A 12,025-nucleotide genomic window follows, 5' to 3' on the forward strand; every position below is an offset into this window, starting at 1 on the left:
CAGGGCACCAAGCAGATGTCTAGGGCCTTACTCCTCTTTCTGTATCAGATCTGCCACCAGGGCCTTTACCTGTAGGGTAGGGCATGTCGGAGACTGTCCACAGCGGTAAATGTCCCAGCCTACCTGCTTGCTAACTGATGAGCTGTCTGGATCCTGGGCCCCCAGTCAAGGAGATTTCAAGACCCTCCTCTCTGTCCCCGTTTCAGTGGGATCCAGTACCATCAGAATGGACCACAAGCTGACAGCCTTTTTTACCATTTGGCTCACTGGTGGGACAAAAACATGAACTAACAGCCACTGCATTGGGTGTAAAGGTCTGGGCAAATGAATGAAAAGAAAGACAGGACTTAACATGAACCATCTTCTCACTGCCCACACTGCCTTCAGAGTTTGGGCCAGATGAGCTCAGGGTACCTCTTCCACTGTCATCTATCCCATCCCACTGGCAGAAAGACTCAGAGAACAGCAGCTCTGAGTGGGCAGGAACACAGCTAAATTTAACTTCAGCACTTTGCCACGAATACACCCTCCCCCACTGAAAGGTCTGATGCCATCTTCCCAAGGAAAGCCTGGGAATTACAGGCCCAGACCCACTAGCCTCTGACACACGCTTCAAATCCATTAAGTTATAGAGCTTAACCAATGCTAGTTGGGGCTGGAGACCACAGTGCTAATGAAATCCCATAGGGCCCTGTCCCCAATTCTTCACATGCTGACTTAATCATTCCAAGTAGCCTACTATTGCATGGAAACATCAAGGACACAGAGATGGGAGGGATATAGAAAGTGGCTGAATCTTCTCATAGAAGGCTGATGGGAGGGCTGGATGGTGAAACACCTATTTGGCAAATTGACTCTATCAACGAAGCAGATAACCTCTGTCCCTGCACCTCCTCTCTTCCAGAGTTTTTCCTACAGACATAACTGATTACATGTGTAACAGCAAAGGATTAGAAACATCCACATGTCTATCAGTAGGGGTGAGGTTGGGTTGGATTTATGGCTCAAGTGACAGAAAGCCTATGTGGAAAGTGTAAATCTCTTAAGTTCAAACCCTAGTACTGTCAAAAAAAAACCCCAAAAAACAACAACAACACAGGGGTCAGGAGAGGTGAATATGGTAGGTTTACACGGTAGAATCTTGTGCAATTCTGGAAACCAATGAAATGCTCTCTAGGAACTAGCACTAACAATGACAAGTTTTCCCAAAGCAAGATGCAGGACAGTATGAGTGCCTGGCATCTCTCAGTTACAAAATGGGTAGGTCAACAAAGATTATGGTCTTTTTTTTATTATGATTTTAAAAATAAGGGTCAGGGGCTAGGAGTGTTGCTCAGGAGTAGAGTGCGTGCTTAGCATATATGAAGCCCTGGGTTCAACTGCTCAGGACCACATAAACAGAAAAGACCAGAAGTGGTGCTGTGGCTCAAGTGGTAGAGTTCTAGCTGTGAGCAAAAAAAAAAAAAAGCTGTGACATTGTGGGACAGTGCCCAGGACCTGAGTTCAAGCCCCAGGACTGGCAAAAAAAAAACAAAACAACAACAACAAAAACAAGCTCAGGGATAGTGCCTAGGCCCTGAGTTCAAGCCCCAGAGTCAACACATACATACAAGAACACACACACACACACACACATAAATAATAAATAGCTCTATATATGACACCTATATGGAAAATGATAAGCAGAAGGGAAGTGGGTAAATGAGACCAGTGAAAAGAGTAATATATTAGATTTGTACTGTTTATAAAGTCTTGATTTTAGAATGAGGTAAATATTGGCCAGTTCAAAACTTTTAGTTATAGGCTGGGAGTTTGGCCTAGTGTTAGAGTGATTGCCTAGCATGCATGAAGACCACAGGGCTTCTCCTCTCAGAAAACACTGGCTATTGCTTCCACTCTGGGGTGCACTCAGCCTTTCTCCCCACCTGGACCTTGACTGGGAAGAGAAAATTGGCCTGATATTCTGGACTAAGGTGAGGGTATTGAGTCTTGCCATACATATTTTTCTGGTTCTTCTCCTGGGGGTATGGGGCAACGTTTGCAGGCAGAAGGCTCACAGTGGTTCCTGAAGGAACCAGGCCAGGCCCAGCCTCTCACACAGTAGATAGAGGCCCCATACTAACATTTTTTTGAGGTGCTAGACCCTAGAGTCTTGTTTGGTTCTCCCCCCCCCCCCCCCCCAGTCCTGGGGCTTGAACTCAGGGCTTGGGCACTGTCCTTGGGCTTTTTTTTTTTTTTTTTTTTTTGGCCAGTCCTGGGCTTGAGCTCAGGGACTGAGCACTGTCCTTGGACTTCTCAAGGCTAGCGCTCTACCACTTGAGACTCAGCACCACTTCTGGCTTTTTTCTATGTATGTGGTACCAAGGAATCGAACCCGGGCCTTCATGCATGCTAGGCAAGCATTCTACCACTAAGCCAAACTCCCGGCCCCTGGACCCTAGAGTCTTATGCACAGTAGGCAAGGGCTCTACAACTGAGCTATACTCACTAGACCTGCATAGGTCTTCCAGTCATCACATCTGCTTTTGAGAGGTAGGATCAGAGCTGAATAAATAGCTGTAGTTATATTCTCAGTGACAAGGCCAGGGTGTGAACTTGGGTCTATCTGATTCCAAAGATCCTGGCTACAAGTCATACCCCACAGCCATGTTCTCTCCGCCTCACCCCCCCCCCCCCCCCCCGCATGATCATTTCTGGATGGAAGGCAGAACAGCTAGTCTAGGAATGAGTTATTCACTGGATACAGTGGGAAGGAATATCTTTTACTGAAAAGAGAGGTGCTGAAAACTGTCTGGAGTCTGAACCTCAGAATATACAGGAGCATCTCTGGTTGTAATATCCCAGGTGGGATGTAAGCCTCCCATGGCACCTGCTGCTCTCCCAGCTCATTAGCATCTTCTTGCCATTGCCCAAAGGACCTCGCTGCAGGACAGACCTTCCTGGCTAATGAAAGCTGCTTAGCAACAGGAAGCTGGTTAATAAAGCCTGATGTTTCTCCTAGCTCTACAGGCTCGGTCTCCCATTACAGCGCACCCAGAGTTGAAGCAACCTTTAAGTTGACCCTTGTAAACACTGGAGGGCCAGGAAACTGGTGAAAAGGAGGCTGGGCTGGTTGGGTCTGAGCCTCTCAACTCAATGACTGGGGCCTGGTGGTATATGAGAAGGAAGGCATTGAATCTGAGAGCCAACTCTGCCAGGTAGAACCCCTTAACCAGAGGTTAAGTTCAACTCCAGTGTCCATTCAGAATACAGTCAACCAACATACTGTGGAGGCAGACATGCCCAGGGCCACGCCAGACAGGAAGACAGGCCCAGAGAAGCTCTGAGCCCTAGGTTACCTGAATTTACCTCAGCTCTTTTAATGGACTGCAAAGGAATAATTGTCTTTTTAGGTACCTGCATCACTATTTCAGATGTAGGATTTAAAGGCAGAACTCGGGATAATTTGCTCTTGTCCTGGAGCACTCTGTCCCCTTGTACATGTTACAAAGTACCTCCCAGGGAGGGAGGGAGGGAGGGATGCAGGAGCTATGATACTATGGGTGTGAGGGGGAAGTTTATAAGCCACAGGAAAAACATAAAGTCTTTTTATTTTTCCTTTGTGGTTTCACAGCTTCAATTCAGGGTCTTACACTTGCTAGATTTTAAGATTTTAAAGAATATGAAGATGGTGTGTGTGTGGTGGGGAAGATGGCTCATACTTGTAATCCTAGCTTCTCAGAAGGCTGATATTTGAGGACTGTGGCTCTAAGGCAGCCCAAGCAGAAAAGTCCTGTGACATTTTTATCTCCAATTAATCAACCAATAGCCAGAAGCAGAAGTATGGCTTGACTGGTAGAGCACTAACCTTTAGTGGAAAGCTAGGGGACAGTGTCCAGGCCCTGAGTTTAAACCCTTGTAACACACACACACACACACACACACACACACACACACACACACACACTGAAAGGGTTATTAACGATCCCTCTCTCTCTCTCTCTCTCTCTCTCTCTCTATATATATATATATATATATATATATATATATATATATATATTTTTTTTTTTTTTCTAGTTGTGGCCTGGGCCTGGGCATTGTCCGTGAACTCTTCAGCTCAGGGCTACCGCCCTACCCCTTGAGCCACAGCACCACTTGCAGTTTTCTAGTGGTTAATTGTAGATAAGAGTCTCTTGGACTTTAGTGCCAGGGCTGGCTTTGAACTGCACTCATCAGATCTCAGTCTCTTGAGTAGCTAGGATTATAGGCGTGAGCCACTGTGCCCATCCAGCCCTGATTTTTTTTTTCCATACTGATACTAGGGCTCTGAACTCAGAACTTAGGCATTATTCCTTATCCCTTTTACTTAAGGCTGGTGCTCAACCACATGAGCCATAGCCCCAGTTCTGGCTTTTTGCTGGTTAATAGAAGATAAACATCTTACAGATTTGTCTGTTTGGGCTGGCTTCAACCCTCGTATCTCAGCCTCCTGAGTAGCTAGGGTCATAGGTATGAGCCAGTAGGGCCCAGAAATCAGTATTCTAAGGATGTTCTTGCTAGGTCCGATCCTTAGTCATGTCCTAGCCCTTCTTTTCCTATAATAGAGGGAAAGCATGGAATTAAGAGCTCCAAGAATGTAGTTACTCTATTGTTCGGTTTACCCTGACTCCACTCTGACCCTGATCGTATCATGAATATTTTATGAAATCCCATTCATCTCAGAACAAAGTAGAATTCTGGACAAGGGTAGGAAACAGTACAAATGATACAAACCCAGTGTTCAACTGGATCTCCTTCAGAATAAGAATGCATTCCCAAACACTTCCCAGAGTGAGAGAGATGGGTATATTAGCATCTCTAAAAAGCCAGTGGATGTCATTTTCATTCAGTACATATCTACACCTCCCTCCCTTTCCCCCCAAGAATTCTGCTTATGATTCTACTGCATGGAAATGGCTTGCAGATGGAGAGGAAAAAAAATGTTGATAATCGTTGCTTTAAATCAACCTTGTTTCGAGCCCAAATTCAGAATATCAATTAATGTTATTTGTAACACCAATTTTAACAAAGTACAAGCTTTTTTTTTTTGGCTGGGGGGAGAGTCTCAGATGTCCCAGCTGCCTTGGCTTGGTGCTGATGGCAACCCCTCCGATATGCAGTCTCCTCAGTAACTATGTACTGAACCCAAGGCAGAAGCAGCAAACTGGCAGAGGCCTTTTGTCTGGCCCACACATTTTTTTTTTTTTTTTACTGGCAATTAGGCATCAGCATTTACACAGTGGGAAATCTCATAAAAAAAAATCCCATACTTCTGTTTTCTCTAATAAACTAGAGACCATGAAAAGTCTGGGTTCACATCCCAATAGGAGAATCGTGGCCATCTCCCTCCCCACAGAGCAATTTTCTCAAGGTCATTTTCAGTCCTTGCCATTGCCTCCTATCTCACATCTGGTCACTTCTCTACCTAGCCCTATAGGTATTTAAGTTTGTACTACTGGCCCTGAGGTATCTCTCTCTCTCTCTTTTTGTCAGTCGTGGGACTTGAATTCTGGGCCTGGGCGCTGTCCCTGAGCTGATTTTCAGCTCAAGGCTACCACCCAACCCCTTGAACCACAGCACCACTTCTGGTTTTTCTAGAGGTTAATTGGAGATTAGAGTCTCATGGTCTTTAGTGGCTGGGCTAGCTTTTTTTTTCATATATTTTTTATTGTAATTAATAGAAGGGTTACATTATATTCACTGGGTAGAGGGTACATTTCTAGCTTTGAACTGCGATCCTCAGAGCTCAGCCTTCTGAGTAGCTAGGATTACAGGCATGTTGCACTGCGCCCAGTTGTGAGGCATCTTTTGAAGACCAACAGAACAGGGCTCTTCTCCCTGTTCTGAGCTTAAAATGCTGGAGGACTGAGGGCCTTGTTCTATTTCAGCAACTGAAACTTAAAGTAGTAAAAAAAAAAAAAATCTACACATTCCTTTAGAGTGTGATATCCTAGCCTTCTGGAAAGAAACCCCAGCTTCCGCAAGAGATGAAAGCGAAAGCGCCACTACTTCTCAGGGGCTCCTGGACCAATCACAGGACAGCCCCAGGTTCGCTCTGGCTTGTCTTCCTCCAGTATCTCTTCCTGCATCTCCCATCCCTACCCACACATGGCATCATGCACAAGCTGTTTGTGCTTTTGTTTTTGTTTGCTTTAGTGTGCGTGCTTTGACAAAGCTAAGCACTAATCCATGTATAACTGGCCCACCTGCAGAGCCCTTCTGGTGATGACAGTAAAGGGACATGGCACAGCTGGAAAGAAGAATTCTATGGCTCTTCCAAGGTACTTACTGTGAGAGGGAAACAATCACAGGTGCTCCTGAGAGAAGATGAGATCAGGTTGTAGATTTGATCATCTTAAAGAATTGGGGAGGGCTGGGAGTTTGGCTTAGTGGTTAAAGTGCTTGCCTAGCATGCATGAAGACCCGGGTTCGATTCCTCGGTACCACATACATAGAAGGTACCACATACATAGAAAAAAGTCAGAAGTGGTGCTGGGGCTCAAGTGGTAGAGCTCTAGCCTCGAGGAAAGGCCAAGGACAGGACAGTGCTCAGGCCCTGAGTTCAAGCCCCACAACTGGCAAGAAAAAAAAAAAAAGAATTGGGGAAATACATTGAAAAGGGAGATGATGGGAACCTAAATCCTCCAACCTCAATATCCAGAGCAGAGAGATAGAAGCACATTTTCTGTTCTTACAATGCCAGAGGCATTCACAGTCATTAGCTCAATTCCTATACAAACTTCTTGAGGTAAGAACCACTCTGAGTGTGAGTGTGTGTGTGTGTGTGTGTGTGTGCGCGCGCGCTGTTCTCCTTGGTGCTTGAATTCAGAGCTTAGGCATTGTTCCTGGGGTGTTTTTTCTCCCCCCCAAGACTAATACTTTACCACTTGGGCCAAAGTTCTATTTCTGGCTTTTTTTGTATGTGGTTAATTGGAGATAAGAGTCTTAGAAACTTGGGCCAGAAGTTGGGCCCAGTGGTAGTGTGCTTGCCTAGCATGAACAAAGATCTGGGTTCAATTCCTCGGTTACCATGTACATAGAAAAACCAAAGGTGGTGCTATGGCTCAAATGGTAGAGCACTGGCCTTGAGGAAAGCCCAAGGAAAAGCAAAAAAAGAAAAAAAAGAAGTCTCAGAAACTTTCCTGCTTGGGCAGGCTTTGAACCACAATCTGCAATCTCAGCCTCTTGAGTAGCCAAAATTACAGATGTGAATCACTGGCTTATGCAGCCCAGAAAAAAAAAAAGTCCTGAGGACTCACCTCTGATTAACCTCCAGAAAGCTGGAAGTGGAGCTGACTCAGGTGGTAAAGCAGTAACCTTCAGCAAAAAAAAAACGAAAACGAAAACCAAAAACAAACAAAAAAAAACCCCTCAATTATAGCACTCAAGCCCTGAGTTCAAGACCCAGGACCAGCACAATAAAAATAAAGGAAGGAAGAAAGGAAGAAATGAAATAAGGCTGGGAATGAGTGGCTTACATCTGAAATCTTACCTACATGGGAGGTTGAGATCTGAGGAATACTTGTCAAAGCCAGCTTGGACAGGAAAGTCTTTTGAGACTCTTATCTCTAATAAGCCATCAAGAAGCTAGAAGTGGAGCTGTAGCCCAAGTGGTAGTATACCAGCCTTGAGCAAAAAAGCTAAGGGACAGTGTCCAGGCTTGAGTTAAAGCCCTAGTACTGGCACATACACACACACACACAAAGTTGACAGAAGGTACTTATCCAAGTACCATAAGTAGTACACAGGGCACCAGAGCTTAAACTCAAGAATACCTAGCTTCAGCTCACTGGCTGCCTCTCCCAATTATTTCCCCATACCTCTCTATTTTCTTTTATAGTTCTTATCACTAGACCTATAATCAATCACCTGACATGTCTCTTTTGTACATTTGTTTTCTTGTCTCTCTCAACAGAATGCAAGTTCCTGGAGCAGAGACTTGTCCATCTTGTCACTGTCACTGCCATTTTCCTGTATAGAACACGGACATTACAGATTATATAATCTGGGGTGGAGAGCGTGGCCTAATGATAGAGTGCTTGCTTAGCATGCATGAAGCCCTAGGTTGGATTCCTTGGTACCACATACATAGAAAAAAGCCAGAAGTGGTGCTGTGGCTCAAGTGGTAGACCACTAACCTCGAGAAAAACCCAAGGACAGTGTCCAGGCCCCGAGTTAAAACTCAGGACTTCCGAGAGAGAGAGAGAGAGAGAGAGAAAGAGAGAGAGAGAAGAGAGAGAGAGAGAGAGAGAGAGAGAGAGAGAGAGAGAGAGAGAGAGAGAGAGAGAAAGAGAGAGAGAGAGGAGAGGGAGAGAGAGGGCGAGAGAGAGAGAGAATACAGATTATATAATCTAGAGCTTCTCAGCAAATATTTGCTGCTGGACTCATGGGTAGGACAACACTGTCTCACCACACAAGTATCAAAAGCATCCCTTCTGCATGCTTTCCATGCATTAGCCCCTGGTTGGTTCCTGGGGGCAATAGGCTGTGTGCAAAGATACAAATGCAAAAGCTTTTTACGGATGTTTTCCCCTTCTATGGATGGAAGACTTTGACTACCCCTTGTAGCCTAATGCTTATTTTATACTTTGGCATCCAACCAAGTGCATGTAGAATTAAGATGATGTGACTACTCAGGCTGAATTAGTCAGAAAGTAACTGTGTCATAGGAAGCAAGAAAGCATCCCCAAAGAACCAATCTTCCTCTAAAGTTCAAAGAAGGGTAAATCAGAGCAGTGGTTCCCAACCCTTAATTATCTGGAGCATGGGTTCTCAAAAGCATGCTCGCTGGACTGAGAACATCAGCCCTATCTTGAGCTTGTTGGAAATCTAGACTTATTCGCTGGGTATGGTGGCTCAAGCCTATAATTCTATCTACTTAGGAGGCAAGAGATGGGGAGGCTCATGGGTGAGGCTTGAGGAGGGAAGAAGAGTTCCTGAGACTACGTCCCTCAAGGGCTGGATGTGGTGGAGCGTGCCTGTCATCCTGGCAACACTGGGAAGGGCAAGTAGGAGTGCACCCAGGAAGGATGCTACCTGGAAAATAGTGCAGCCAAGACTGGAGTCCTGCCTGGCAAAAGTTCAATCCCTAATAACACCAAAAGAAAAAAAAGAAAAGAGCCTCCCAGCATCAAGCCCTCCATACCTACTAGAATCAGGTGCTAGGAACCAGGCCTGTATTTTTTTTTTTTTTTTTGCCAGTCCTGGGGCTTGAACTCAGGGCCTGGGCACTGTCCTTGAGCTTTCTCAAGGCACTTAAGCCACAGCACCACTTCTGGCTTTTTCTGTATATGTGGTACCAAGAACTTGAATGCAGGGCTTTGTGCATGCTAGGCAAGCACTCTACCACTAGGCCATGCTACCAGCCCAAAGCCTGTATTTTAACAAGCCCTCAGGTGACTAAAATTGGAGAACTATTATCCTAGGGAATTGAAAATTCTTAGGCCCTGAAGAGCCGACTGAATAGATCTGGGATAGGGCCCAAGGAAAATTCAAGTGTTTTGTGTTGATGTAGACTGGTGGCTAAACATTTGAGTACTAAACTGAAGGATTCATCTTTCCCTGCTCCAGGATGGCATCATTCTCAGCTCTAGACAGCTCTCCCACCCCAGCAGACTGAAGCTACTCACTCACCACATAGACCAATGATGTGGCTGCTATCTTCATGCACAAACTTCCTGGTGACAGCCTCCTCCATGATTTGCTTCACCTGTGGATAAATGGACAGTATCATTGTTTTTGTTTGCTTTATTTTGGGGGATGCTGAAGACCAAAGTCAGGGCCTCATACATGGTAGGCAAGCACTCCATCATGAAGCTACATCCCCAGCCCAATACACACACACACACACACACCATATATATACATACATGTATATATATATGGTGTGTGTATTACTATATTAGCTAATTAACACTTCCTGCTCCAAGCCTTTTGGAGGGGAACCAGGAAAACAAATGTGGAGGTTCTAATCCAGGTGAAAATATGCTGCTTTGGGGATAAGAGGTGCCTGTAATTTTGGCTTTGAAGCCAGCCAGGGCAGGAAAGTCCATGAGACTCTTATTTCCAAACACAGAAAAAGCAAGGAGTGGTACTATGTTCAAGTGGTACAGTGCTAGACATGAGCAAGAGCATTCAAGGACAGCACATATGCCCTGTGTTCAAGCCTTAGGACTGCTAAAAACAAAACAAAACAAAACAAGGCTGTTTGTTCCTCTGCACTCAGCTGGGGAGGGCTTCTGGGCAGTCTCAGTATAGACTTCAGACAAATAGCCAGCCTCTCCTTCACTGAGGTTAGAATCCATTCATGCCTCAGGGACATTTGATACATGTTCTCATTCTTTCTAGGTTCTAAAATTGATTGATGTGTGTCACAATGAGACCAAAGGAATATATTCTTAGGAGTGGAACACAAAGGTGAAATACCTATGTGCATCTGATCATATAAACTAATGTTTATTGAAATGAACTCCAGGAAATGGAAATAAGTTTTTTTCCTTTGTTGCTTTCTTTTTTTTTTTTTGCCAGTCATGGGCTTGAGCTCAGGGCCTGAGCACTGTCCTTGGATTTTCTCAAGGTTAGAGCTCTACCACTTGAGCCTCAGCACCATTTCTGTTTTTTTCTATGTATGTGGTACGAAGGAATTAAACCTGACCTTTTTAGGCAAGCATTCTACCACTAGGCCAAACTCCCGGTCTTTCTTTCTTTCTTCCTTTCTTTTTACTTTCTTCCTTTCCTCCCCTTCCTTCTTGTTCTTTTTTGTAGGGCTTGAACTTAGGGCCTGGGCTGCCCCCAATTTTTTTTTTCAAGGTATTTTTTTTTTATTGTAATTAGTAAAAGGGTTACATGATATTTGCCAGATAGAAGGTGCATTAATTCACATACATTGATACCCTTTCACATGTCTTGGTATCCATTACCCTCCCCCCACACCCCCTACCCATCTTGCTTTTCCCCCCTTCCTGCCCCCAATTTTTTTTTTTTTTTGCCAGTCCGGGGCTTGAGCTCAGGGCCTGAGCACTGGCCTTGGACTTTCTCAAGGCTAGAGCTCTAACACTTGAGCCTCAGCACCACTTCTGGCTTTTTTTCTATATGTGGTACCGAGGAATCGAACCCGGGTCTTCATGCATGCTAGGCAAGCACTTTAACCACTAGGCCAAACTCCCAGCCCCGTGCCCCCAATTTTTTAAAGCCCGATGTATAGAAGCTTTTATAAAATCTTCCAAAGAACTTACAAGGTGAAAGACATCTTTTTCTTTTTGGCCAGTCCTGGAGCTTGAACTCTGGGCCTGGGCACTATCCTTAACCACCTTTTGCTCAGGTGCTCTACCATTTGAGCCATAGTGCTTTTCCTGTGATTAACTGGAGATAAGAGTCTTGATCTGATTTCAGTCTCCTGAGTAGTAAGGATTACAGGTGTGAGCCACCAGCGCCAAGCTACTATCTCCACTTCTAACATGACTGGTTAGTTTTGCAGGTATTTATTTTGGTGGTACCATGGTTTAAACTCAGGGCCTGGTATTCTACCCATTGAGTCATGTCTCCAGTCCTAAAGCATCTTCTTTACTTTTATAAAGAGAACACCACATTGTGGTATTTTGCAGCTGATTTCTTTTACTTGCCTGTGTAATTGTAAGATTCTTCCATGTTGTCTATATGTTGTAGATAGATGTAGATATTGTATATAGTTGTAGATGGTTCATTCCAGATTGTGTGAGCACACAATTGACTGGCATTTGGGCAGTTTCCAGTTTGGGGTTTTTATGAATAGTCTTGCTATGAACATTCTGGACACATATTTTGTTAAACATATGTGCCAGCTTTTTAAAATTTATACTTCTAAGGAAGGAGTTTCTGATGTATATATTCTGCTTTGCTAGACTTTGCCAAAATGCTCTCCAAAGTGATTTACTAATTTGTACTCCCATTGGTGGTTTACGAAGCTGTAGATGCTCCCATTTTAGGCAAGCATTATTAAGACCTGGGGGACTGTGTAGGAGACAGATGC

The 12,025-nt window shown here is 44.6% G+C and overlaps 1 protein-coding gene across 4 annotated transcripts in view; it reads right to left on the reverse strand.

Moving 5' to 3' along the window:
• Sgsm2 (small G protein signaling modulator 2) overlaps positions 1-12,025 on the reverse strand; it is a 36,281-nt gene that overhangs the window by 20,890 nt on the left and 3,366 nt on the right. For 3 of the 4 annotated variants that reach the window (XM_090350416.1, XM_090350414.1, XM_090350413.1), the window contains exon 2: positions 9,652-9,727. In XM_090350416.1, the coding sequence (XP_090206542.1) occupies positions 9,652-9,727 (76 nt within the window). Of the gene's footprint in view, positions 1-7,887; positions 7,990-9,651; positions 9,728-12,025 lie in introns of those variants that run through there. The other variant, XM_090350415.1, reaches the window with a different exon arrangement.

Source organism: Megascapheus bottae, chromosome 17, assembly GCF_031878675.1.
Source record: "Megascapheus bottae isolate mThoBot1 chromosome 17, mThoBot2.hap1, whole genome shotgun sequence".
Lineage (NCBI taxonomy): Eukaryota > Metazoa > Chordata > Mammalia > Rodentia > Geomyidae > Megascapheus > Megascapheus bottae.